Source organism: Salmo salar, chromosome ssa26 (assembly GCF_905237065.1).
Source record: "Salmo salar chromosome ssa26, Ssal_v3.1, whole genome shotgun sequence".
Classification (NCBI taxonomy): Eukaryota; Metazoa; Chordata; class Actinopteri; order Salmoniformes; family Salmonidae; genus Salmo; species Salmo salar.
In genome coordinates this window covers 20,772,567-20,798,699 of record NC_059467.1, presented here as the reverse complement: position 1 = coordinate 20,798,699, position 26,133 = coordinate 20,772,567, and the positions used below count along the sequence as shown (strand labels likewise).

General features: G+C 41.9%; 2 protein-coding genes and 1 non-coding gene across 4 annotated transcripts in view; 1 reads left to right on the top strand and 2 right to left on the bottom strand.

The window, feature by feature from the left end:
- Window positions 1-19,973, top strand: LOC106587343 (hepatic triacylglycerol lipase). Of its 2 annotated transcripts, none has more exons than XM_014175663.2 (9): window positions 1-291; window positions 1,818-2,002; window positions 5,691-5,870; window positions 6,057-6,174; window positions 8,201-8,437; window positions 9,240-9,482; window positions 13,210-13,324; window positions 17,006-17,067; window positions 19,260-19,973. In XM_014175663.2, exons 1-9 carry the CDS (start codon window positions 201-203, stop codon window positions 19,433-19,435), a joined length of 1,407 nt encoding a protein of 468 aa, XP_014031138.1. In that variant the 5' UTR covers window positions 1-200; the 3' UTR covers window positions 19,436-19,973. The 2 variants fall into 2 exon arrangements, with proteins under 2 accessions (XP_014031138.1, XP_014031136.1); XM_014175661.2 differs by lacking the exon at window positions 17,006-17,067 and adding an exon at window positions 17,108-17,323 and having other exon boundaries at window positions 2-291.
- trnar-acg (transfer RNA arginine (anticodon ACG)) lies at window positions 19,007-19,079 on the bottom strand. Its single transcript has one exon. It is a non-coding gene; the product is annotated as a tRNA-Arg (tRNA).
- Window positions 19,974-21,064: 1,091 nt separating the features above from the next.
- LOC106587342 (disintegrin and metalloproteinase domain-containing protein 10) overlaps window positions 21,065-26,133 on the bottom strand; it is a 105,194-nt gene continuing 100,125 nt past the window's right edge. Inside the window, exons 15-16 of the mRNA XM_014175660.2 lie at window positions 25,949-26,075; window positions 21,065-25,701 (exon numbers count right to left, since the gene is read on the bottom strand). Of these exons, the coding sequence (XP_014031135.1) occupies window positions 25,592-25,701; window positions 25,949-26,075 (237 nt within the window). The 3' untranslated portion in view covers window positions 21,065-25,591. The remainder of the gene's footprint in view (window positions 25,702-25,948; window positions 26,076-26,133) is intronic.

Sequence of the window (26,133 nt, the reverse complement as noted above, 5' to 3'; positions counted from 1 at the left end):
GTGTTCTTTACTCTCTTCTTAAGCCCACCCTGACTTCATGAATCACCCCCTGCACATGTCTTCAGGGAGGGTCTCACCTCCAGCTCACACTCTGCTTAAATAATTCCAACTCTCCTCTTCTATTAGCCTCATTCAGCTGCTGTGCTCTCCACCTGAAGTGTGTGTGTATGTAGGATTACCTGGGAGTCTGTGTCGACACCATGGCTCTGGTCCAGGTGCTCAGAGTCCTGTGCTGCCTGCTGCTCACTTATCACCTGGGTGATGCCAGGAGAATCAAGGGAAGTGGAACAGGTGAGTGTCTGATTTGTCAATTATAAGGAACTTCAATCCTGGGTTGGGTGTTAATCAAAAATATTTTTAAGCCTTACTATAAAGACTACAGGCCATGCTTTATAAAATACAAAGAGGTACTTAAATATATTTTCTGCCCCTGGGTGGAAACAATTGATGTATATAAACCCTGGATTGCTGATGCTGTGTATTGGCCATTGAGAGGCTTTGTAGCACCTGGTTGGCCATGTTGACACTCCCCAGTAGGAGCAGTCCTCCATAGGAATGAATGGAATTCTACAGTATTTAAATGACATGTTTCAAGGACAAACGGACATGTATTTAAGTATTTTTGTTGTAGTGGGGACAGTAACGTTAGTAATCTAAAGACATTATAGATGGACGCATGGCGGCTTCAATACAGTGCCCCCTATTAGTCATCTAATGTTGTGAAATTGTTAGATGTTGCTGCACAGTCAGAACTAGAAGCGCATTTTCTGCTACACCAGCAATAACATCTGCTAAACACGTGTATGTGACCAATACAATTTGATTTAATTTAGTGTATATTTAAACCACCAGAGATTAATTCAATTGGTTAATATCTATTTCTAGGGGCTGTGCATATTTTCTGAATGCCCAAGTGCATGTTGTTCAAGTAATAACTCTCCTATTTGGGTCAAAATGGTGACTGTGAAATGACCAATTCTGAGAATGAAGATACTAACAGTGCTAGTTAGATGTAAAATATATTACTGTTGTGAAGGATCTACTACAATACTATCATTGTTGTGGCTGAAGTGACAACAATGTGGAGGGAGAGTTTGGCGAAAACACTGTGCATATAAAATATAAACAAATATAAAAAAAATAGGTATAAAAGATTAAATATTAATATAAAATATTAATATATAAATATACAAAAATACAGTCAGTTGTATGAACCAAAAAAATCTACCATCTCTAAGGGCTGTTTCCCAACTCATATTTCTTGCAATTACAAATGAAAGCTGGATTACAGCATCACCACTGTATATTGGGAAGTGTAGAACAAACATTTTCATGCACGTGCATTTCATACATACCTGATTATTGAACAGCACAGGGTTCAAACTCATTGATTTAGGAATTGATTCCCCTGTCCACTCAACCTCTGCATAGATTTTTTGTTCTGGTAAGTGTTAACTTGTGACTAGAGTCTGTGTATTCCTTGTCTAGCCTAGTGTTCACTCATGGTCAAACTAGACAAGGAATACACAGACTCTAGTCACAAGTTAAAACATACCAGAACCAAAAAATCTATGCAGAGGTTGAGTGGACAGGGGAATCAATTCCTAAATCAATGAGTTTGAACCCTGTGCTAATCAATAATCAGGTATGTATGAAATGCACATGCATGAAAATGCTTGTTCTACCACTCTATACACAATAATCTGTTGTTGTAGTTCAAAACACATCATTGTCAAATATAAAATCCTAAAACATTATACCTTTTAACTCTATTACTCTGCATTCGCCATGTTTTGTATTTTCTTTTACATTTGTAGTGGACCCGAAGCCTGTCCTGAGAATGAAGATGCCTCACATTACCAGCACAGTCTTTAAGCTCTACTCTGATGGTGCTAAAGACATGGAGGACTGGTGCACGGTGGAGGCTTTCAGACCTCATACTCAGACCTCCTGTGGTTTCAACAGCAGTCATCCTCTCATCATCATCACCCACGGATGGTCGGTACGGCCTGTTCTCTCCTCTCCTCCTGGCTCAACTAGTGATGACACATACACAACATGGCCATTAGGTCCTATGTAAAACACATCACTAATGGACGGTAGATGCACCCAATGATATACAGTGGAGGGAAAGATATAATATGGTGGCAGTTCTCCTTATTTTACTCAGTTGTTATTCTGCACTTCAGATGCAGGCCGGTAATCTGATGGAAACTGTAGTAAATTGGGGGGAATGAAGTTATATAGATTTGTATGTTCCCTTACAACAAAATGTGAGCCAAATGAGTAGGGTTGCAAAGCTACAGGTGAATTACCAAAGTTACCGGAATCTTCTATAATTTTGGTAATGAACAGGTAATATATCAAATCAAATCAAACTTTATTTGCCACATGCGCCGAATTCAACAAGTGTAGATTTTACCGTGAAATGCTTACTTACAAGCCCTTATCCAACAGTGCAGTTCAAGAAGAAGAAAATATTTACTAAGTAGGCTAAAATAAAAAGTAGTAATTAAAAGTAACACAATAAGAATAACAATAACGAGGCTATATACAGGGGGCACCGGTACCGAGTCAGTGTGCAGGGGTACAGGCTAGTTGAGGTAATCTGTACATGTAGGTGGGGGCGAAGTGACTATGCATAGGTAACAAACAAACAGCAAGTAGCAGCAGTGTACAGGGGGGGTTGTCAATGTAAATTGTCCAGTGGCGATTTTTATGAATTGTTCAACAGTCTAATGGCTTGGGGGTAGAAGCTGTTGTGGAGTAACTGGAGTCTCTGACAATTTTATGGGCTTTCCTCTGACACCGCCTATTATATAGGTCCTGGATGGCAGGAAGCTTGGCCCAAGTGATGTACTGGGCCATTCGCACTACCCTCTGTAGCGCCTTACGGTCAGATGCCGAGCAGTTGCCTTACCAGGCGGTGATGCAACCGGTCAGGATGCTCTCGATGGTGCAGCTGTAGAACCTTTTGAGGATCTGGGGACCCATGCCAAATCTTTTCAGTTTCCTGAGGGGGAAAAGGTTTTGTCGTGTCCTCTTCACGACTGTCTTGGTATGTTTGGATCATGAAAGTTTGTTGGTGATGTGGACACCAAAGAACTTGAAACTCTCGACCCGCTCCACTACAGCCCTGTCGATGTTAATGGGGGCCTGTTCGGCCCACCTTTTCCTGTAGTCCACGATCAGCTCCTTTGATTTGCTCACATTGAGGGAGAGGTTGTTGTCCTGGCACCACACTGCCAGTTCTCTGACCTCCTCCCTATAGGCCATCTCATCGTTGTTGGTGATCAGGCCTACCACTGTTGTGTCGTCAGCAAACTTAATGATGGTGTTGGAGTCGTGTTTGCCCACGCAGTCGTGGGTGAACAGGGAATACAGGAGGGGACTAAGTATACACCCCTGAGGGGCCCCAGTGTTACGGATCAGAGTGGCAGACGTGGTAACTTTTTTTGTAATTTATACTTGAATAACTTCTATAAATATATTCATACAGTTGAAGTCGGAAGTTTACATACACTTAGGTTGGAGTCATTAAAACTTGTTTTTCAACCACTCCACAAATTTCTTGTTAACAAACTATAGTTTGGCAAGTCGGTTAGGACATCTACTTAGTGCATGACACAAGTAATTTTTCCAGCAATTATTTACAGACAGATTATTTCACTTATAATTCACTGTATCACAATTCAAGTGGGTCAGAAGTTTACAGACACTAAGTTAACTGTCCCTTTCAACAGCTTGGAAAATTCCAGAAAATGATGTCATGGATTTAGAAGCTTCTGATAGGCTAATTGACATCATTTGAGTCAATTGGAGGTGTACCTGTGGATGTATTTCAAGGGCTACCTTCAAACTCGGTGCCTCTTTGCTTGACATCATGGGAAAATCAAAAGAAATCAGCCAAGACCTCAGAAAAAAATTGTAGACCTCCACAAGTCTGGTTCATCCTTGGGAGCAATTTCCAAATGCCTGAAGGAACCACGTTCATCTGTCCAAACAAAGGTACGCAAGTATAAACACCATGGGACCACGCAGCCGTCATACCGCTCAGGAAGGAGACGCGTTCTGTCTCCTAGAGCTGAACGTACTTTGGTGCGAAAAGTGCAAATCAATCCCAGCGCAACAGCAAAGGACCTTGTGAAGATGCTGGAGGAAACGGGTACAAAAGTATCTATATCCACAGTAAAACGAGTCCTATGTCGCTCAGCAAGGAAGAAGCTCCAAAACTGCCATAAAAAAGCCAGATTACGGTTTGCAACGGCACATGGGGACAAAGATCGTACTTTTTGGAGAAATGTCCTCTGGTCTGATGAAACAAAAATAGAACTGTTTGGCCATAATGACCATTGTTATGTTTGGAGGAAAAGGGGGATGCTTGCAAGCCGAAGAACACCATCCCAACCATGAAGCACGGGGGTGGCAGCATCATGTTGTGGGGATGCTTTGCTGCAGGAGGGACTGGTGCACTTTACAAATCGATGGCATCATGAAGATGGAAAATTATGTAGATATATTGAAGCAACATCTCAAGACATCAGTCAGGAAGTTAAAGCTTGGTCGCAAATGGGTCTTCCAAATGGACAATGACCCCAAGCATACTTCCAAAGTTGTGGTAAAATGGCTTAAGGACAACAAAGTCAAGGTATTGGTGTGGCCATCACAAAGCCCTGAACTCAATCCTATAGAACATTTGTGGGCAGAACAGAAAAAGTGTGTGCGAGCAAAGAGACCTACAAAAATGACTCTGTTACACCAGCTCTGTCAGGAGAAATGGGCCAAAATTCACCCAACTTATTGTGGGAAGCTTGTGGAAGGCTACCCGAAACGTTTGACCCAAGTAAACAATTTAAAGGCAATGCTACCAAATACTAATTGAGTGTATGTAAACTTCTGACCCACTGGGAATGTGATGAAAGAAATAAAAGCTGAAATAAATCATTCTCTCTACTATTATTCTGACATTTCACATTCTTAAAATAAAGTGGTGATCCTAAGACAGGGAATTTTTTACTAGGATTAATAGACCAGTGTGAAAAACTGAGTTTAAATGTATTTGGCTAAGGTGTAAACTTCTGACTTCAACTGTATATAGAATACATTTTTTATGTCTGTGTCCATATTGTCCATGAGTTTCTAGTGGTTATGTTTCATGATAAAAATGTTAAAAAAATAAAATTAAGAAAAGCAACTTATCAGCAATGGCATTATTTTCAATTACCTCTGCAACTCTTCCAACTATTTACTTTTTTCACAACTGCTTCAAGTTTGGTGACAAAATACATATTGACATATTAAAATAAATATAAAAATAAATACAAGGGTGTAAAAAAAAAATTAAAGTATATTTCATGCTGACACCCTCATATTAAACACCAATGGTATTCACTGAGTTGATGATTTATATTTTTGATAATGTTTTACAGCTTTGTCATTCTATTTTTTATTTTAAAACTATGTTATTTGATTCTTTTTTATATATTTCACATGTGATGAGGCCACGTAGAGGGCCAGAAATAATTACGTACACCTGTGATGATCTGGAGAACCCAAAAAAGCCACTAGATGTCATCTGATAAAATTCCCCCAAAAACCTTGAAAGTTACCATAATTCTGTGTATTCCAGTTAGATACCCTCCCTATGCAACCCTTCAAATTAGACTAAAACCCGTTTCTCTTTTTCCAAGATAAATGCTCTGATGGAGAGCTGGGTGCCCGTTCTTGCTTCTGCTCTGAAGACCAGTCTTGGAGATGTCAATGTGATCGTTACTGACTGGCTTTTACAGGCCAATATGAACTACCCTAACGCAGCCCAGAACACTAGGGCAGTGGGGAAGGACATAGCATTCCTGCTACAGTGGCTGCAGGTGAGAGTCAGGAAAGTGTTCAATGTGTTCGACAAGGACTGCCATAGCAAAGTACTGTTTGTGTGACAGAAATGTGAAGACAACCTCTTTAGGACATATAATATGTCTCCTACAAAAGACGATAATGTCACATCATCACCTCCTTTTCACATCAACACTAACACAATAACGATCTTTGTGTGTCAGGAGTTTTACCAGTTTCCTGCAGAGAAAGTTCATCTGATTGGATACAGTCTTGGTGCTCACGTCTCTGGATTTGCTGGAAGCTACCTGGGAGGACGTGGAAAGATTGGACGAATCACTGGTGAGGTTTTCTACTCTCTGTAAATATTTTGTCACACCATTTCCTGGCTAAATAATGCATTAGAGTTGTCATGACGTTGCCCTCTCTCTGGGTACAGCGAGCACAGTTGAATCCCCTCCCTCTGCACCAGGCCTTTTCTATGCACCATCCCCCTACCTACCTCCCCCTACCCAGGCTGCTGTGGTCAGAAGGCGGTCATAAATTCCAAAGGGAATGTCCTGCCTCACAGGCCACAGTTTTGAGACAGGGTGGTTTCATAGAGAGACAAAGGAATTCTTCCACCTCACCGGATGGGGGAACCGAACGACATTTATGTTCTGGAGAAGGTATAAAAGATCAGTGAAGAATCCAGCTACGAACTGGTCCGCTTGGTACAATTTTATGAAACTCATGAGAGACAATATTGCCATATTACCATAATAATGTTTATATAATAGCCTCAGCTATGGGACTTACATCTAAATGGTTGTATCAACGGAATGAATAAGGATAAACCTATTTGGAATATGTTGAGATGCTATGTACTGATGTTAATGTGAGAGAATTGTATTTCTGTTCAAAGCTTAACTAAGTCACCGGCACGCCCCCCAGGGACACAGACAGGACAAGGCGTCATGTGACAGCCTTTTCTACATTCAGTATATGAACCCCCACCCAGGGTTTCTTTCTTTAGACCAGCTTACCTCGAGAAGAGAGGGCCAAGGTTTGACCATGCATTCCTCTATTGAACTTTAACCATACCACGTGGTTAAACTTTTAGACTATCGATACCGACAGAATAATAAATAAGTCTTTGATATTAATTACTAGTCTGCAGCTAGAAATTCGGTATCATTGAACGCGAAGACCGACGAAACATTCATTCTATAACGACATTAATGAATGTCGTTTTGAAAGATCCATTCTAACCAAGAGAGAGAAAGAGAGGACGAAACTCTCCAACAAAGATCACGATGACACACTGAGCGTAAATATATATATTGATTGCAATTGTTTCCGAATGAGTGAGCGTTCATGTGCAAAGGATTAGCATATCAATTGTTAATATTTATCAACTCTGTAGTGTCTTCTCCGCTGCCCCCACACCCCTTGTTTGTTTAACAAGCTGCCATGCCGGTTTAGCCCACTAGGACACATTCCTCTACCATTGCTTTGTAACAATACCTACTGTTTTGTATGCTTTCTGTGAATTAATTAGTTTAGTAAATAAATGATTTTAAGACCATTGATGTATGGATGACTTAGTGAAGACAGGGTTCGTGCAGATAACAACAATTTACGACGTTTGGAATGAGACTGACGGGAGGTAAAAATAAGTCATTAAATCAGAAGACTCATAGGTCAGATATTATGATATCTGGAAAGTTATATTAGGAAAATTATAACTTTGTAAACTGAATATTTTCCTTGGTGTCCCGACCTTATAGTTCATTACAGTTACACGATTAATCAGTTAATCGCGTAATAATAATTACAGAGAGTTATTTGATAAAAATAAGTCTTTGGTTTTAATGATGCTGTCACGAATTGCTAGGAGTGGTGGTAGGAGTCAGGCGCAGAGAGCAGAGGTAAGGAAATAATGATATATTTTCTCCGGTACAAAACGGTCAACGCCAACACAACAGGCGCGTGAACAAAATGACCAACCCAGTAATAACGGTCACACAGTCCGGAAAGAAAATCAAGGCGAAATAGCCAGCACATCCAAAAAGCACACTGACATAAAATAATCCCGCTCAAACCTGGGCGGGCTAAGCAGGCTTAAATAAACACAAATCAAGACACTCAAATAGGGAACAGGTGCAACCAATAAGACATACAATCAGAAAAGGAAAAAAGGATCAGCGGCGGCTAGTAGGCCGGCGACGACGACCGCCGAGCGCCGCCCGAGCAGGCAGGGGAGCCACCTTCGGTGGGATACGTGACAGATGCCCAAAGACACGACAGAGTACAATTCTTATAGAAGTATCCAAGTCTAATGGCACTCCGGTGAAAAGCCTGAGATCCTTTGTGTTTCTTTGTCCAGGTCTGGATCCAGCAGGTCCCCTGTTTGAGGGCATGGCAGCATCAGACAGACTGTCCCCTGATGATGCCCTCTTTGTGGATGCCATCCACACCTACACCCAAGAACGCATGGGGCTGAGTGTGGGAATCAAGCAACCTGTGGCACATGTTGACTTCTACCCCAACGGGGGTGACTTCCAACCAGGATGCCACCCTTTCCGGAGCTTAATGGAACATATCGCCTTGCATGGAATCAATGGTGAGTCTGTCACGGTGGTGGAGTGGGGAGGTGAGAGTCATTTGGCATATAGAAAAATATTGGTAGGGTATATTAAGGAGAAGAGCTATTTTTGATCAAAGTAAACCATTACCATTTACCTTGCAGAGAGGCACAAACTAAAATAATAAAGCAGTATTGTGTGAAAGCAGTGCCTCATCTTATATTCACGCTGCTCTCCTGAATATGAATAGAATTCCCAATAGTCAGAAATAAGTGGTAGTGGGATTTTGGGGGATTCAATCAAACTTTTTTTTTCTTACATGAAAGACAGAAGCACATTAAAGCATCTGTCATCCTCATGAGTTAATTAGCCAAATACGTCTCCCTCAGCACTGTCCGTCCACTCTGCATTCTGCCTCCAGGCTGGTATGAGATCTCCTCAGGAGAAGCTGGCCTGAAGACAGGTCTCAGATCAGTCAGCTCACAGACATAAAGAGGTTGACAGGCCTTTTTACCCAGAGAAGTGACAGGACATTATGACAGATCTGCTTTGGGGATAATGACCAATCCCCAAATAATGACCAACTAAAAAGTATAATCAGGATCTTGTTAAGGCGTAGTCTGTATTCTGAGGAGAGGAAAAGATTGAAGGCTGACACAGATACAGTTCTGAATAGCCTCAGTCACAGTTTAGTTTAACCAGGGCTAGAATGATGCAGTGACCTGATCACAAAGGGGAACATTTGAGTCCAAAGTTTGAATGCTCAATTCATATGTGTTACAGTCTTATTACCTGCCCCCTTTTTAAATTCCACTCACATTTCCACTCTTTCTCTCCTAGGTTTTGAGCAGACAGTGAAATGTGCCCATGAGCGTTCAGTCTACCTGTTCATCGACTCCCTTCTGAACAAAGACAAGCAGATCATGGCCTACAGATGCAGGGATGACAATGCCTTTGAGAAGGGTACCTGCCTGGACTGCCGTAAGAACAAATGCAACACACTGGGCTATAACGTCAGGAGGGTGCGCAGTGCCACCGGCAAGAAGCTCTACCACAAGACCCGCTCTCACATGCCCTACAAACGTAAGTGCACACAATGGTGTCCCATGTCCCTTACAGACAAAACCCACTCTTCCATGTACTTAGGAAATACTGTAGAATGTCAGAACTTAACAAGCAGGAAAGTGTGTAGTTAGCACAGGCAGGAGCCTAGAGTAATACATGTTAACTTCATGGCATTGTACTGTACTGTACAAAACCAGGAATAACATTTTGCAGAAGAGCTTTCTGGAACACAAGTCCATGGTCAATAACACCATAAAGTCTCATGGGAAGAGAAAAAAAGGGAATTGTAGGCATGTTACATTGTTTGATGCAAAGACCATATTAGTTGGGACACACTTTGATGAATATATGCCATGACAAGTTCTCACTAGGAAATAAGGGTCTAGGGTCTATTTCAGATCAAGGGGACAGTTTTTGGTATCTGTAGAGCACTTTGTGAAAGCTGCTGATGTAAAAAGGGATTTATAAAATATATTTGATTGATATGATGAACTTTGATAAGGAGGAGGAGCTTAGAAATCTGAGACTGGCTTTATTGAAAAAAAAATTATCTGCTGTGGAGCACAGCCAATAACAGCCACTTTAAAGCTTCTCCTCCTCTGAAGCCAATTAAAGTCCTATCCCAGTCTCCTTTTCACTTTTCTAAACTTTATTTAACTAGGCAAGTCAGTTAAGAACAAATTCTTATTTTCAATGACAGCCTAGGAACAGTGGGTTAACTGCCTTGTTCAGGGGCAGAACAACAGATTTGTACCTTGTGTATCTTGCAACCTTTCGGTTACTAGTCCAACACTCTAACCACTAGGCTACACTGCCGCCCCAACTTTTTCACTGTTGGCGTTGAGACTGGTGTTTTGCGGGTAGTATTTAATGTATTAAAAAAATTATGTTTTAAGCAAAATAGTGTTTTCTAGACAAAACTGCAAACTTCAAGGAGTAGGCCATTCAAGGAGTTGGTCTGACGGTGCCCTCTGGTGTCATCGGCCTCCCCCTTGCTTGAGGAAACAATTGAGGAGCAATAGAGAACAAAATACGAAAGGCCCACCCCCCCACTTTTGCCATGTCATGAGGATACCTGGACCACATATTAAGATGTGCCTTTTGTTAAATTAATCAGGTGATAAATGAAGAGCATTCTGGGAGGACACACACTGACCTACCACATACCTGCTGAACTATCACATTACATACACAGGGGTTTTCTCTCCTCTAGTTCTAATCATCCCGTCAGGTTGGTTCAGGACTTTCTGGTTCAGGCCCTGGAGAGGGATTGGCCTGTCTCCATGGTTACAGAGCCCCTCCCCCTGCTCATACACTCCTCCCCCCAGAGACTAAATGCCTGTTGCCCTGAGATACAAGACACACACACACATTGCTACTGGCTACACCCCACCCACACACATCACCACACACAACCTCGGATGATCATGAACACATAGACACTAGTGGACTTACTGGCAGACACACACATAACCTACGACTCAGAGGATGAGGGAAGGGAGAGAGACTGTAGCAGCTGTGGTAGGGAGTGTGTTGGTGAGGGAGAGGTCAGTGTGTGTGAAGGTGAGGGAGAGGAGTGCGTAGGTGTTGGGGGTACGTGCTGCGTCCTTCTCTACTGCCTCAGATGCAGATACTGAGAGAGGAGAGAGAGGAGAGAGAGGAGGTTCTGCATGGTGTGAGCGGCCTAGTCTTTCAGAGAGTTCACATCAGTCCCTGGTCCCCGCCTGCCTTCCACCAGCTCCTCGTCTGGGGAGCATGGCCCAAAGCCTCTCAGTCAATCTCTGACCTGGGGCGGAGTCTGGAGCGTCTGCTGCCCCCCTACTGGCTTTCCCTGGCTGAGGAGCAGGGGTCTCTGTGGCTGGCGGCCGAGCCAATGGGACGGCTAGGCCGGCTGTGGGCTGATGACCTCACTGATGACGTCAGTGTGTGTCTGAACCTTGACCTCCTGGCGTCACTGGTCTACTGAAATCAATTTAAACTTTATTTGCCACATGCACCGAATGCAACAAGTGTAGATTTGACCGTGAAATGCTTACTTACAAGCCCTTAACCAGCAGTGCAGTTCAAGAAGAAGAAAATATTTACTAAGTAGGCTAAAATAAAAAGTAATAATAAAAAGTAACACAATAATAATAATAACAATAACAAGGCTATATACAGGGGGCACCGGTACCGAGTCAGTGTGCAGGGGTACAGGCTAGTTGAGGTAATCTGTACATGTAGGTGGGGGCGAAGTGACTATGCATAAGTAACAAACAAACAGCGAGTAGCAGCAGTGTACAAGGGGTGCAATGTTCAGCAGTATAATGGTACTCCCTCACTGACTTGCTCCTGCTCTGGTCACCTGACCCCCACTTCCTCAACCACTTCCTGCTCCGCCCATTGCCAGAGCAACCATTCCATCCCTTCTCCCTGTTTCCACAGAGCTTTGTTTATGACATCAGCTTCTGGGCGGGGCCAGACAGGCAGGAGGCAGAGTTTCATGCTCTAGTCAGAGAGACCAGTAGAGAGACGGTAGAGAATGTTACACTCATAGACACCTGCACACCCTACACACACACCTACACACACCCTGGACCAGTAACTGAAAGGTTGGGCCAGTAACTGAAAGGTTGCTGGATAAAATCCCTGAGCTGACAAGGTAAACATCTGTTGTTCTGCTCCTGAACAAGGCAGTTAACCCACTGTTCCCTGGTAGGCTTTCACTGTAAATAACAATTTGTTCTTAACTGACTTGCCTAGTTAAAAAAAGGTAAAATAAAAAAGAGGTGACGCTGGGCTTCTTAGGCAGAGTTATCTGTCCAGTGACTGTGTTCTTTTGCCAATCTTAATCTTTTATTTTTATTGGCCAGTCTGAGATATGGCTTTTCTTTGCAACTCTGCCTAGAAGGCCAGCATCCCGGAGGCGCCTCTTCATTGTTGACGTTGAGACTGGTGTTTTGCGGACACTATTTAATGAAGCTGCCAGTTGAGGACTTGTGAGGCGTCTGTACTTGTCCTCTTGCTCAGTTGTGCACCGGGGCCTCCCACTCCTCTTTCTATTCTGGTTAGAGCCAGTTTGCGCTGTTCTGTGAAGGGAGTAGTATACGGCGTTGTACGAGATCTTCAGTTTCTTGGCAATTTCTCGCATGGAATAGCCTTCATTTCTCAGAACAACAATAGACTGATGAGTTTCAGAAGAAAGGTATTGGTTTCTGCCCATTTTGAGCCTGTAATCAAACCCACAAATGCTGATGCTCCAGATACTCAACAGTCTAAAGAGGGCCAGTTTAATTACTGCTTTAATCAGAACAACAGTTTTCAGCTGTGCTAACATAATTGCAAAAGGGTTTTCTAATGATCAATTAGCCTTTTAAAATTATAAACTTGGATTAGCTAACACAACGTGCCATTGGAACACAGGAGTGATGGTTGCTGATAATGGGCCTCTGTACGCCTATGTAGATATTCCATAAAAAATCTGCCGTTTCCAGCTACAATAGTCATTTACAACATTAACAATGTCTACACTGTATTTCTGATCAATTGATGTTATTTTAATGGACATAAAATGTGCTTTTCTTTCAAAAACAAGGACATTTATAACTGACTCCAAACTTTTGAACGGTAGTGTATATTGGAGCAGCTACATAGGTTAAAGTTCAAAACATTGTTTAGTGATGATGAAGATATTATGCACTTTTATATGTGGTATGTCTTGTCCATGTCATCTTTCATGACTTCTCCTCTCTTATTCTCCCTGCAGTCTACCACTACCAGTTCAGGATTCAATTTGTCAACCAGATAGAGAAGACTGAGCCCACTCTCATCATCTCTCTCACTGGGACAAAGGAGGACAGCCCTGAAATGCCCATCACTTTGTGAGTATCACACCAGACAAGGCCCTGATGTGAGCTGAGTTTTCATACAGACAGTACACCGGTGTCACGGTCGCCGTAGTAAATGGACCAAGGCGCAGCGGGTCGAGTGCTCATCTTAACTTTATTTGTGAACACTTATTAAACAAACCAAGAAACCAACGAACTAACAGTCTTGCAGGCTAAATACAGCAGTGCAAAGAACAACCTCCCACAATACCCATAAAAAACATACTCCTAAATATAGGACCTTCAATCAGAGGCAACGATACACAGCTGCCTCCAATTGAAGGCCCCAATCCCAAATACCTAAACATAGAAATAAACACCCTAGACTCGACATTGAAATATACAATATAGAACTAAACCAAAACCCCGGAATACATAAATCAAACACCCCTCTACATAAACACACACTCCAAACCATATAAAACAAATACCCCCTGCCACGTCCTGACCAAACTATAATAACAAATAACCCCTTTACTGGTCAGGACGTGACAACCGGGGCTACAGTGTTCAAGTCTCTACATGCAGTGCCAAGTGAATGTCAACACACCTCTTGCACAGTCTTCACATTTTTCTGCCTTAAAATTAAATCTAAAATGTGATTAAATTAGATTTTTTTCCTACAGACCTATTCCACATTTTCAAAGTGAAAGAATATTAAAGAAAATTTTCCAAATTAATAAAAAATGAAGATGTCTTGATTGTATATGTCTTCACACCCCAGAGTTATACTTGGTGGAAGCACCTTTGGCAGCCATCACAACTGTTAATAATTTTTAATAAGATTCTACCAACTTTGCACAACTCTTAGGGCAACATATAATCTATTGTTTTTGATTAAATTGCTCAAGCTCAGTAAATTTGGTTGGGAATCATTGATGGACAGTAATATTTAAACTTTGTCTCTGATTTTCAAGCAAATTTAAGTTAGAACGTAGATTGGACCAGGAACGCTCAACACCTCTAGAAAAGCCATTCTGGTGTGTCTTTGGCATTAACATTTGTGTAACATTTGTATGTTATACATTCAGAAAACTGACACAGGGTTTCCACTAACTTTTTATCTGAGCTTTGCTCCTTTCATATATCTTTTGATCCTGACAAACTCCCCAGTCCCTGCAGGTGACAAACATACCCATAACATGATGCTGCCACCACAATACTTGAAAATACAGAGGATCAACAACATTGCATTCACTCTACATTACTGGCCTGTATGACAAAGTGAAAAGAAGGAAGCTTGTGTTAAAAATTCCACTAAAAACATCCATTCTGTTTGCAACAAGGCCGTTAAGTAATACCGCAATACAACACGGCAAATAAAATAACTACATTAAAAACTACAGGCTTGGGTCAAATCCAATACAACATAACGCAGAGTGAAACCCTCTGTAATTTTAAGTATTGTGGTGGCAGCATCATATTATGGGTATGCTTGTCACCAGCAGGGACTGGGAGTTTGTCAGGATCAAAAGAAATATGAAAGGAGTGAACCCCAGATAAAAAGTTACTCATTAGTGTTACAAGGTCTCAGGTGTGAATGGGGAGCAGGTGTGTTAAATTTGGTGTCCTCGCTCTCACACTCCCTCATACTGACTGGTCACTGGAGGTTCAACATGGCACCTCATGGCAAATAACTCTCTGAGGATCTGAAAAAAAGAATTGTTGCTCTACATAAAGATGGCCTGGGCTATAAGAAGATTGCCAAGAGCCTGAAACTGAGCTGCAGCACGGTGGCCAAGACCATACAGCGGTTTAACAGGACAGGTTCCACTCAGAACAGGCCTCGCCATGGTCGACCAAAGAAGTTGAGTGCACGTGCTCAGTGTCACATCCAGAGGTTGGCTTTGGGAAATAGACGTATGAGTGCTGCCAGCATTGCTGCAGAGGTTGAAGGGGTGGGGGGTCAGCCTGTCAGTGCTCAGACCATACGCCGCACACTGCATCAAATTGGTCTGCATGGCTGTCGTCCCAGAAGGAAGCCTCTTCTAAAGATGATGCACAAGAAAGCCCGCAAACAGTTTGCTTAAGACAAGCAGACTAAGGACATGGATTACTGGAACCATGTCCTGTGGTCTGATGAGACCAAGATAAACTTATTTGGTTCAGATGGTGTCAAGCGTGTGTGGCGGCAACCAGGTGAGGAGTACAAAGACAAGTGTGTCTTGCCTACAGTCAAGCATGGTGGTGGGAGTGTCATGGTCTGGGGCTGCATGAGTGCTGCCAGCACTGGGGAGCTACAGTTCATTGAGGGAACCATGAATGCCAACATGTACTGTGACATACTGAAGCAGGGCATGATCCCCTCCCTTCGGAGACTGGGCCACAGGGCAGTATTCCAACATGATAACGACCACAAACACACCTCCAAGACGACCACTGCCTTGCTAAAGAAGCTGAGGGTAAAGATGATGGACTGGCCAAGCATGTCTCCAGACCTAAACCCTATTGAGCATCTGTGGGGCATCCTCAAACGGAAGGTAGAGAAGTGCAAGGTCTCTAACATCCACCAGCTTCGTGATGTCGTCATGGAGGAGTGGAAGAGGACTCCAGTGGCAACCTGTGAAGCTCTGGTGAACTCCATGCCCAAGAGGGTTAAGGCAGTGCTGGAAAATGATGGTGGCCACACCAAATATTGACACTTTGGGCCCAATTTGGACATTTTCACTTAGGGGTGTACTCACTTTTGTTGCCAGTGGTTTAGACATTAATGGCTGTGTGTTGTGTTATTTTGAGGGGACAGCAAATGTACACTGTTATACAAGCTGTACACTCACTACTTTACATTGTAGCAAAGTGTCATTTCTTCAGTGTTGTCACATGAAAAGATATACTCAAATATTTACAAAAATGTGAGGGGTGTACTCACTTTTGTGAGATGCTGTATATATTGAGGGTTCCTGAATGGTCCGGTCTCAGCCCTGACTTAAATCTGCTTGAAAATCAGAGACAAGGTTTGAATATTTCTGTCCATCCTAATTTACTGAGCTTGAGCAATTTTTACAAAATAACTATGGATATATATGATGCCATGTGCAAGGTTGGTTGAATCTTATTAAAAATGATTCACAGCTGTAGCGGCTGTCAAATGTGCTTCAACCAAGTAATAACTCTGGGGTGTGAAGACAATCGATACATCTTCATTTTGTTTTACTAATTTAGAAGATTTTCTAGAATTAGATTGTGTAGATCTATCTAATTGAATCCCTTTTCAGATTGAATTTAAAGTCAGCTAAATGTGAAGACTGTGCAAGTGGTCTGTAGACTTTCACTAGAGACTGCATCCAGTCAGCTGTACAACATAGGGTAGCAGTAACGGAAGTACATGGAAACAGCTCATACCTCTGAATGAAATAGGACTATGAATGGAGAGGGAGATATCAATAATTGATGTGTGTGCATCACAAAGGAACACTCTCCCTGCCAACCTACATTTTGATCCCATTCTGCTCTATATCGCCTAATGAATGATTCACGTGCATCTACACTGAGTCACATGGTTTTCCCTCCCTACTGTCACACTTCTGGAGGGGGATGAAAATACTGTATTTCCTCACCACCACCCCTGAATGTCCTTATAAAAGAGGCTGCCCAAGACTATGGTTATTTCACATGCACAGCTGTTTCAGCTAATAAATAACAATGTAATAGTCAAACCCTTCTTCTGCTTTTCAGGTTCATTACTTGCAGCCCATGTGTGAAAGAAACCTGGGAAAAACCTGAAGAAGTGCATCAAGGTAAATGTACTTCTCTCTAACCTCTCTCTCTTTCTCTCAGCATCGAGGAGATCTCAGGCAATAAGACATACACCTTTCTGATCACCCTGGACTCAGACATTGGGGACCTGATGATGCTGAAGTTCCGCTGGGAGGGGAGTGTTGTAAACAATATGTGGAGCAAGATGCAGACCTTTAACCCCTGGAGCAGTGGGGGAATGAATGCCAAGCTCACCGTGGGCAAAATCCGTGTCAAAGCAGGCGAGACACAAAATAGGTGGGTATCCATCCCTCTGGGGGGCAAGGAGGGTGTGAGATTGAATTGCATTAATAAAGATCAATAAAGGCCGTTGAGGAATGGGTGGGTAGGTGAGAAGGGAGCGGACACACTGAGAGCTCTGTCTGCTAACGTGCTCGTTTGGCTCGTTAGTCACCCAGCTATGAACTACCAGAGGGGCTCAGCTTTCTCTGGATGGTAAGGTTATGTAACACTAATTGTGATAAGGCACACTGACTGCAGCCCTCGTTATATAACAAGATTAAAGATACATAAATAATGAAATAGATAGTTAGTGGAAGGCATGTAATCCTAATGGGTATACACAGGCAGAGACAGGCTTGTGGGGCATAGTGGAGTCTTGTCATAGTGCCCCTGCTCTGGAAAATACACTGTATGCTACATGAGAGAGAGATCACAGATGCACCAGTTAGCCTATAGGCTGTTGGATGCTGTGTTTTAGTTGTCAGGATGTCCATGTCATATTACGTTGTAAATTAATTCATGCAAGAGCACATTATAAATCTTAAAGGTTAAGGCTGTATAGGCTCCACTGCATGTGCAGCATCCATTCCACCCTTGAGATGCTGTGCTATAAATATCAATCTTTCTAACAAGCACCACAAAATACCATAATAATCATGTATACTATGAGTTGATCAATATCAGCAGTATACTGAACCACACAGTACAAGCATTTTTGTCTGTTTGAGGCCTACAGTACAGTATTTCCGAAAAGTACTATTTCAATGGCAATTGACGCCCTCTGGTGTGTGAATTATGAAAGATATCTATCGTGGATCTACTTTTCTCCTCACTTTGAATTTTAACGCATGTTACAGTTTTGGACTTTGATTCCGCCTAATCCGAACTGTTGATGTTGCATATAGCACACGTTGACAAAGTGTCACTGATTTTCAAATCTCACTCAAAATTAGGAATCGAACCTATAATCTTCTGATTCTTAGTCAGACGCGTTATTCATTGCGCCACAAGCACGCTACTGAATGACAAGACACCATAACTACCATCTGATTGGTCAATTCTGGATACTTGGTAGCAGACGGCAATATGATTGGTTATTATGGTTATTCGTCGCATCCAATTTGTGGACATTGAGGGGATTCGATTAATCTGGGCCAGGCGCCCGGTAATGGGTGTTTTTCACCGGGTGAAATTTGGAATCGGACTGCCTCCCTGGCGTGACCCCCGTTCAAAACCAACGCCGAAGTCGGCTCAAAACAAAAGTGACGCAATTAAGTACGTCGAGTAATGAATAGGATTCAGTGTTTTCACCTGCAAAAGTGATAGTTTTTTATTTTATGAAAACGATTTATCTGCCTTCCCAATTAAAACTACTTAGAACATTCGAACATATATTTTAAGGAAAAGTTATGTTGAATGTTTCTGGACGACGCACCATGCTGCCTTGTCGACAACATGATCGAGCGGAGTAGACTCGACTACTGTTCGATTTGAGAAGGGCGCTCCTCCCTCACCGCTTTTGCCCGTTCACGTTCACGACCGGTAACCCCGCGGCTCAGCATAATCGAATCTGCCCATTGATACCGCATCAGCGTTACTGGTGTATATATGAGCTATGCATTTATGGCACATATAGGCAAAGACACAGCACAAATTCACAAGATATCGCTAATTTCATTCAGACATAGACAAAATGCACGAGCTTGCCAGGAGTCGAACCTAGAATCTTCTGATCCGTAGTCAGACGCGTTATCCATTGCGCCACAAGCCCACTTCTTGTTTACAGAGCCACGGTTGCTTTCCTCTCATTGGTGAAATATAGTTTCCTGGCGAGGGACGGTAATTTGATTGTTATGGTACTTATAACCAATAATTTTATTACAGAACAATACAGTAGGCTTCATCATCAGACACACCAGACACACCTGATCATGTACAACTCTGTTTTTAGGACGACTTTTTGTGCCCAGACAAGTGATGGAATATACATTCGGCCATCGCAAGAGAATGTCTTCGTGCGCTGTGAAGAAAATGCTCAAAAACAGCGCAGAAGAAAAACGCGTTTGTCTTGAGTCGGATACTTCGATCAGCTGGGCCGGCTCTAGTTTTTTGGGGGCTCTAAACTAGATTTGGTCTCGCCACCTCACCGCAAAACATTTTAGTGCCAGCTGACAGTTGAGCGGAAATGTTATGTTTTACAGTTCATTTCCTGCAGTTCTACTGGGCCAGAAAGAAAATGTTGCAATTTTATAACAAATGTAATGCAATTCTACAAATTTTGCCATGGGACAGATTATATATATATATTTGCAGTTTCACACCTAATTTCATACAATTGTACCCATTTTTGCTATTTCAAAAAATTATTTCCTGCAATTCTACACATTTTGCCATGACTTATGCCATGTTAATATGAGTGAGAATGACTATCAAAATCAATGGGGGACCCCTGAATGCCCAGTCGGTATTCGATTACTACAAGTTTAGATAGATTGGTAGTTAGCTGGCTAGACTAAGAATTGACATGGGTAATTGTCAGCCAATCAAGTGACTGACATAAGTTAAAAACTGCTGATGCACAACCACCTGGTGTATTCTACTATTTTTACTCTCAAAAGTAAGTTGAGACCCTGACTAAATAAAACATTGGTTTGTAATATTTCAATTTTCTCCAACTACAGTATCTGTTTTCCAACCTATATTTATCAAAATATTTTTTTTAAATCTTGACAATCATGAATTTTTACTAAGATTCAAATGTCATACAGATATTTTCAAATGGTTGCAAAGAAGTAACTCTAAATATAACATTGTGTACAAATTAGGATTCACAACCTGTGTACAGTCATATTCACATTTTATTTTTTATCACCAACTATACTAATGCCTGTTGGAAAAATATTCTGCGCCGGGGCCACTTTTCATTTGTCCTGTTATGCCTAACATCTAATTGGAGCCTTTTCCATATCAATTTTTACTGACTCCCAATAGGCATGTGAATTGATGGGCACACCGCATCAGAGATAATTTAATCATTTGCAGCATCCCAAGAATTTGTTGGCTACACAGTATTTTTCACACACTGAGCCCCACAACAGCCATAGCCTTGGTAAGCAGACTGGGTGCAAAGACTACAGTCTAGCCGACAGTGTTTGAGCATCATTCTCTGTCCCCAGGATTCATTCCCAGGCCTCCCTCGCCCTTTCTAATGAGACCCCTGCTATTTGTCTGACACCAGACTGGATCAGACAGCCCAGCACACAGCAGGACTGCTCACCCTGTCCCAGTTGTGTCTGAGGGAAATGAAATCCTATCCTGGACAAACTGGCCCCCTGGTTTCCCCAGAAAGCTTTGGCCCAGAGATAGCTCGGTGCTATGAAGCAACTGTGCATCTGCAGCAGGCCCCAATCAGACAGCCTGCCCCCTTATGGGCTGCAGTGTTCAGGCATAAGACCAATCTGCAGAACAAGACACTGATTTGACAGGGACCATGGTTATATTTCACATAGACGATAGCACCTCATAGCCTTGCATATTGATACCCTGATTACAACCACTTATTTTACAGCTATTTATAATACTGTATTATCAACCCAAACTGCTTATACAAATACTTGACACAGTTCCTGGGTACTTAATTATAATAACCAATTCTGCTACAGTCCCATGGGATATGATACATGTTCATCTCACTAAAGCTATATATTTGCACAAACTTTTCAGTGTAAGAGGAGACATGATAAATCATCAAATAAATCAATGAATGGAATGAATTTAATGCTGAAGGAAGAGCCCTATTTAACATGTTCAAGTGACTGTGGGGCAAGATAAGCACAGGGAAAATAATTGGGAGTTTCAGCACACAACTGGTGTGGCAGAAATGGAGAGAAGTCATTGTGAAGATTGGAATGCAGAGAGCAGTGTCAAGGAGGCTACAGGCAGTTACCTCTGCTCTCAGTGCTGAGGAAGTACAAAGGTAACTGGGTCTACGATTTTACTAGAGCTGTGGCTACCTTGGGGCTGTGTGATATAGAAAACAGTGTTCCAACATGAGAAATATGTCATTAGTTGTAAGAAAAAAAACCTTGGGAGATAGTATTGTATTATATTATCCCCTATGTTGGATGCTGCTGAGAAATGTCCCCATCACTTCAAACAATCCAAACTAGAGACTAAATCATCCACAGAAACCACTGCCAATATAAGAAAATTAGCATGATTTCCTTTTTTGACAATACAAAACATTAACATGCAAAAGACAACATATAGACCCACACGAACATCAATGACATCACACCTGCCCAGCCCGAACCAGCTCTTTAATATATTTAGATAATGAACCATATGATTTTTCTATTGTCTTAACGATGGAGGATTGGTATATTTCAAGATAATTGACGAGAAGACTATCGTCCAACCCATTGGGTATCTCACTGCACCCTCATATGACAGGTCTTTAAATATGAACCAAAAAGTACATTTACATTAATACTTCTGACAGCCAACTTTCTAACTCCACCCATTACTTTTGGACTGTATTGCATTCCCAAAAGGTATGGATTATTGAACCATTGTTAGTTTTACACTTAAGACATATGACTCTCCTTCTGCTGTAGAATTTGATCTCTTTTTAATACATTAGTTTACAAATGTATTTGACAATTTCTCATCGGTCAGTGCAAAATTGCTTTTTAATTCTGTCATGGAAATACATGCATGTCCTATTACCAAATAATATACAATTTCTATACCTTTTAGTTTTCCATGTTATTATCGGTGCATACTGAAAAGATATTCAAGGATAGTTTTTTTTTGCTAGTGATACTGGTTCTTGTAGAATCCGTTTCATTTTCTTCCATATTGTGCTAGTGTTCTTAACTATGAAGTTGTTAATGTTCTTAGCATTATCCTTTGAAAAATAGACATGTGAACAGATTCTGGGGGTGAGCATGCACATCTTCAATAATTACCCATAGTTCCTTTTTAGTGCATTTAACAATGTCTCAAGTAAAAGCCTTGGGTGGGGAGTTGATACAATTCCAAGTCTGGGAGGTTAAAACCACCCTCAGATTTAGTGAGATGTAAAACTTTTCTTTTTATTCTGAGTTTTTGAGCTTGATTTCCTTGGACGATAGCCCAGTCAAGCTGTGTGATATCTTGAAGTGGGCCTTCTGTTTTGCTCATCCACTGAAAGTGACAATGAACAAACCAACCATGGAATGACTTCTCAGCCATTCTTATCCATTCTTTGAACATTTTTTGATCAAGTCTATTTTTATTAAAGCATTTCAAGTAGTTAAAAAAAAAAAAAAACATTTGCACAATACTTTTAGCAATTTAGTAAAATGATTAAATTTGAGTAGAACGGGAAATAGAACCAAGAAAAGAAAATCGTAAAGAAAATTGAAGATACTGTATAAAACACAGCAGACATTAAAATCAGACAGCAGTATTCGACTTTTCCCATTCTGGATTCTCTCGGTTTACATTTCAGAGCACGCTTTTCTCAAAAACACTTTAGCAAGACAAATTAAAGACAGAAATGTAAATCCCAGGCACCGCCCCCTATACACCCACCTATTACCTTCCCACAGGAATAAAAACACAATGAGAAGAATGAATTTAAGATGACCACACTCCGATGAGCCTTACTAAATGCCAAAGGTAATAAGAAACAATATTTTTTTTATCCAGCACAAACCCATACCCACCAGCACCAAACAGAAAGAACAGAGACATGTTAGAATCAAGGAAGGATCAGTTTTGTTTCCATTTCAGAGGCTCTCTTGTAGACATTGTATGTGGCTACATAGATAAGAGCCATTTTTCCTCATTCAATATTGACCAGTTTTGGGAGGAAACAATGAAGGCATTAATATGTGAAGAGGCCTGCTTGTCTTTAATTAAGCTCCAGGACACACTGCCTAAGGTCTACCTACCTGATAAAGCCATAATGGACCAGAATCAGTCATAAAATATCAATATAGTCACATCATTTAAATGGGATAAACAAAGTCATCAAAAGTAAAAAATTACTTAGGGTTACCTCCTGAACTTGAGTACTAGTCTATGTTCATTCTGAGAAACTCATTTGAGAGACCTTGGTAACAGGCTTCGAAAGACTTTCAACACCTGCCACACAAAGACAGGACAACAAACAGGACGGTACATTTATCCCACGTCCTCTCCTCTCCCTACAGTCAGTCAAGTTGACCTTCTAAAAGACACCTGAAGTCAAGCAGTGTCACTTTTGCAATCTGTTTCCTCAAGCCTCCTGAGACTTCAGCACTCCAAGCTGAAAAACAGAGTCTCTTTGGATATCCTGTCTTTGTCCTGGTCTCCGTGGCTCTGAGTCGGCAGTACATTACAAACCCCACTGACCTCCAGACAGACTGTGGAGTTGCAATGGGCTCAGGAGAATCAGACTCAACTCCATTTAGACACATAGTCTGTGGTTTGTGTAAAGACAATGACATATAGGTCTCTTTTGGTGGAGATCATCCCCAGAGCAGAGCTATGTACTTCCAATAGAGATGTGGGGTTAGGGAGAGAGACAGGACATGCAACACAGATACGCATCATAGGAGAGACACGACATGGAAATTATAGCCAAAGGGAGAACAGTTACAGGTAATTGGTAGCCTTATCAATCTCAGTTCATATGTAACAGCTTGGCATAGCTGGACACTCAGACATTAAGCCATTGTAGGACTTTATCGATACAATTCCCCCATATACAAATATCTGAATTGCTAAAATAAGAAACAAAAGAAGAAAAAAACAAATCACATTAAAGCCATCCAGGATCTTCCTCTGGCAAACCATTCATCACATTCCTAATGCATGCCATAAGTGTAGAAGATTCCTCAAGCTGCCTTCAAACTGGTATATAACAGGGCATTCAGTTGTTCCCAGGTCAGCTCTTAAAGACTGTGCGTTTTATTAAGGTAACAACATTGGTGAGGGCAGCCGAGCTAGGTGAGAGCATGTCCAAACCAGTACAGTGACAGTCTGTGATGCCCTCTGTAATATTGCCCCCTATGGACCCTGGCCTGTGTTTGCAGGCTCTGGCCAAGGCCCTGTGACTTGAAGGATACAATGTGACCATGTTCAGTGGCATAGTCAATGAGGTGTAGCACCAGCCAGCCCTTGGACAGTCTTGTATGCTAAAGCATTGAAGATTCTCTCCTTTCTCCATCCATCCCTCACATGGAATGATCAATAGACAAGGTACATCTGCTGTATTTAGTGGTTCAGTGATTCACATCAATGCATTGAGTCAGAAAAAAATAGCTGAAGAGAACAATGTCACAATTAAGTAAAAAATTTAAAAGCTACAGTTGCATCCCCAAACTGCACCTCTAGAAGCAAACCTGTCTGAAAATGACACCTTCCACCAGCCCAATGATATCCTCCGATATCACATCCAAATATCACAACAGTCTCTACAACTCTGTCGCCTCTCTATACCCTGCTTTAATCACATTCAGCTTTGTTTACATTCCCTCCATGTTCTGATAACAGAGGTCTGTTCTGATCCACCCCACAGCAGCTTCTAAATGTGACAGATAGGGCTGTTTTTTGTTTTATTAATCCTGAGAGAGTGAATTAAAACAGTAAATAATCTTTATCAGACAGCAGGAAAACAATCGATTTCATATGATACAAAGAAAAAAAATCTATATCTCAATACCTGTACAATTGCACGCAGAAAGAACATGTATGCTTTGGAAATAAAAGCCTGCGCATTTTTTCTTATGTTTTGATTACAAAATAATAATTACATTGGCAAATTAGTCTCTTCTGCTGCAATGTCTCACATCCTGGCTTTGCATGGCTGCAAAAACCCATGTGACCTGCAGTCCTGTTTTCCTGCTCAGGAGGGCAGCACTTCAGAAAGGAAAAACAGATGAAAGAAAGACGCTAAAAAGGAGGAGAGGAAAGGCTGCATTACCACAATGCTGCTGCTCTCCCCTGCACTCCAGTGAAAAAGAAAGAAAAAACAACAACAGAAATCAGTCATTTTCTCTTCCCGTCGTTGCCAAGAGCTTTCCTATAATATTTTCTGCTTACAGCTGTGTGAAGGACAGCTCGGCTGGCTCCCAGAGCAGTGGTGTTGAGTGTTAGGTCCTGGAACTGTATGTCTTGTCTATTGAAATCAGTTCTGTTGCCAGTTAGTTTTGCAGATGGGTGGTTGCAATGAATGGTACAGGTAACTCTTTGGAGTGAAGTGTTCCCACTGTAGGCACTAGGAAGAACCAAGGCAAAGAGGGGCCCAGTGTCTCAGCGTCTCATCTGACCCAACTGATAGTTCTCTCTGGGCTGGCGCTGGTTACGCTGCTGCTGGGGCTGCTGGCCATTCGATTGCTGCTGTCTCCTCCTCTTCAACGTGCCTGCATGGGAGACACGAACACACTGCTCTCAACATCATAACACGAACACACATACCTGCTTTCATAAAATGAACCACAGTTACACTTCTTCCAAACACATATGCTACACTATACTATGCTACACTATACTACGCTACACTATACTACGCTACACTATACTACGCTACACTATGAATATTTTGTCTCCCCCACATCTTCAGTCTAGCTGGGGAGATATGTCCCCCCCCAGTGTTGAGGCGTAACGTACCTGGCAGTGGCTTGGGTGGGGGCAGTTTGGGGTTGCTGCTGGGTGTGTGGACACTGCAGATCTTGATGAAACCAGCCATCAGCATGATGAGAGCAATGCCCATCAGCAACACTGCCCACCAGTGAGCCTGGAACACAGATTATGCAAAGTCATATTTTTTCAGTGTCTGACAACTTTCATATTGA